This window comes from Populus euphratica, unplaced genomic scaffold, assembly GCF_000495115.2.
Source record: "Populus euphratica unplaced genomic scaffold, PopEup_1.0 scaffold26.1, whole genome shotgun sequence".
NCBI classification, from domain to species: Eukaryota; Viridiplantae; Streptophyta; class Magnoliopsida; order Malpighiales; family Salicaceae; genus Populus; species Populus euphratica.
In genome coordinates, this window is record NW_011499896.1 from 775980 (window position 1) to 777093 (window position 1114).

At 45.9% G+C, this 1114-nt stretch overlaps 1 protein-coding gene across 1 annotated transcript in view; it reads left to right on the forward strand.

Annotated features, from left to right (window-relative positions):
- Nucleotides 1–1114, forward strand: part of LOC105132069 (probable LRR receptor-like serine/threonine-protein kinase RKF3) — a 10249-nt gene continuing 9135 nt past the window's right edge. The window contains exon 1 of the mRNA XM_011035354.1: nt 1–1114. Within this exon, the coding sequence (XP_011033656.1) occupies nt 141–1114 (974 nt within the window). The 5' untranslated portion in view covers nt 1–140.

Below are 1114 nucleotides of genomic sequence, written 5' to 3' on the forward strand. Positions count from 1 at the left end.
AAGATATAAGAAGATTATAAATCTAAACTTTTCGTTGATCAAGTCAAAATAATTCATCAATTTCTCCACCAACCCCTCCGGCTCCGCTCTTCTCCATGGTAGAACTCCATCCCTAGCAGCGTTGCCACCTCCCTTCCCAAATGTTCAATCTCCTTCTCCTCACCATCACAACATTCCTCACCACTCTATCCCTCGTTCAATCTCAAGCTCAAAACAACACAGCACCATGCCCCTTAGACTTCAACGTCCTCCGCAACCTGACATCTGCCGGCTCCAAACGCCCCCCCACTTCAGACATCAACCAGCAGTGTCAGTACATCCGTCAAGGACTTCGACTTGTTCAATCCCATTACCTCCAGCTTAACAACTCCTTCCTTCCTCCACTCGACTCTGCTGAATCATGCTGGCGCACTTACCAGGTCCTCATCGATGAATTCCTTCCCAATCTCGATATCCGCTCTTCTTGCGGCTTCAACACTAGCTGGATCTCCCAGGGCTGTATGAACATCTCTACCAGGTCCCAGTTCGAGGCCATCGTCCCCGTGTCTGCTCTTAATGATGCTGCTTCCAACTGTAACCAGTCCCTTGAGAATAATTCTCCGTGTGCTGCTTGTACTACCAGCTTGTCCACGCTGCAAGCCAGGTACTTGACGGGAACTTCAATCGGGAATGTTTCGGATTGCCAGGCATATCCCTCCATTTATGCCGCGGCTTTTACTAATAGGTATGGACCTACTGATAAGGGCACAGCCAAGTGTTTGTTTTTACTTGATTTTATTTCCAAGAAATCTAGCAAGAAAAGGAGCAAAGTCTTGATCTTGGGTGTTTTATTAGGGGGTGGTGTTGGGTTGGTGGTATTGATTGGTTTGTGCTGGATCTTTCACAAGAGGAAAAAGAGCGCAGGGAGAGTACTTGAGACAGAGTTGGGTTCTGGGTTGGAGTCCATTAGTCAAAGTACTTCTTTAGTTAAATATACATATGATGAGATTAGGATGGCAACTAGAAATTTTTCTAGAGATAACATTATCGGGAGAGGAGGTTATGGGAATGTGTATAAAGGTGAATTGCCAGATGGTTCTCCAGTTGCTTTTAAAAGATTCAAGAATTGCTCGGC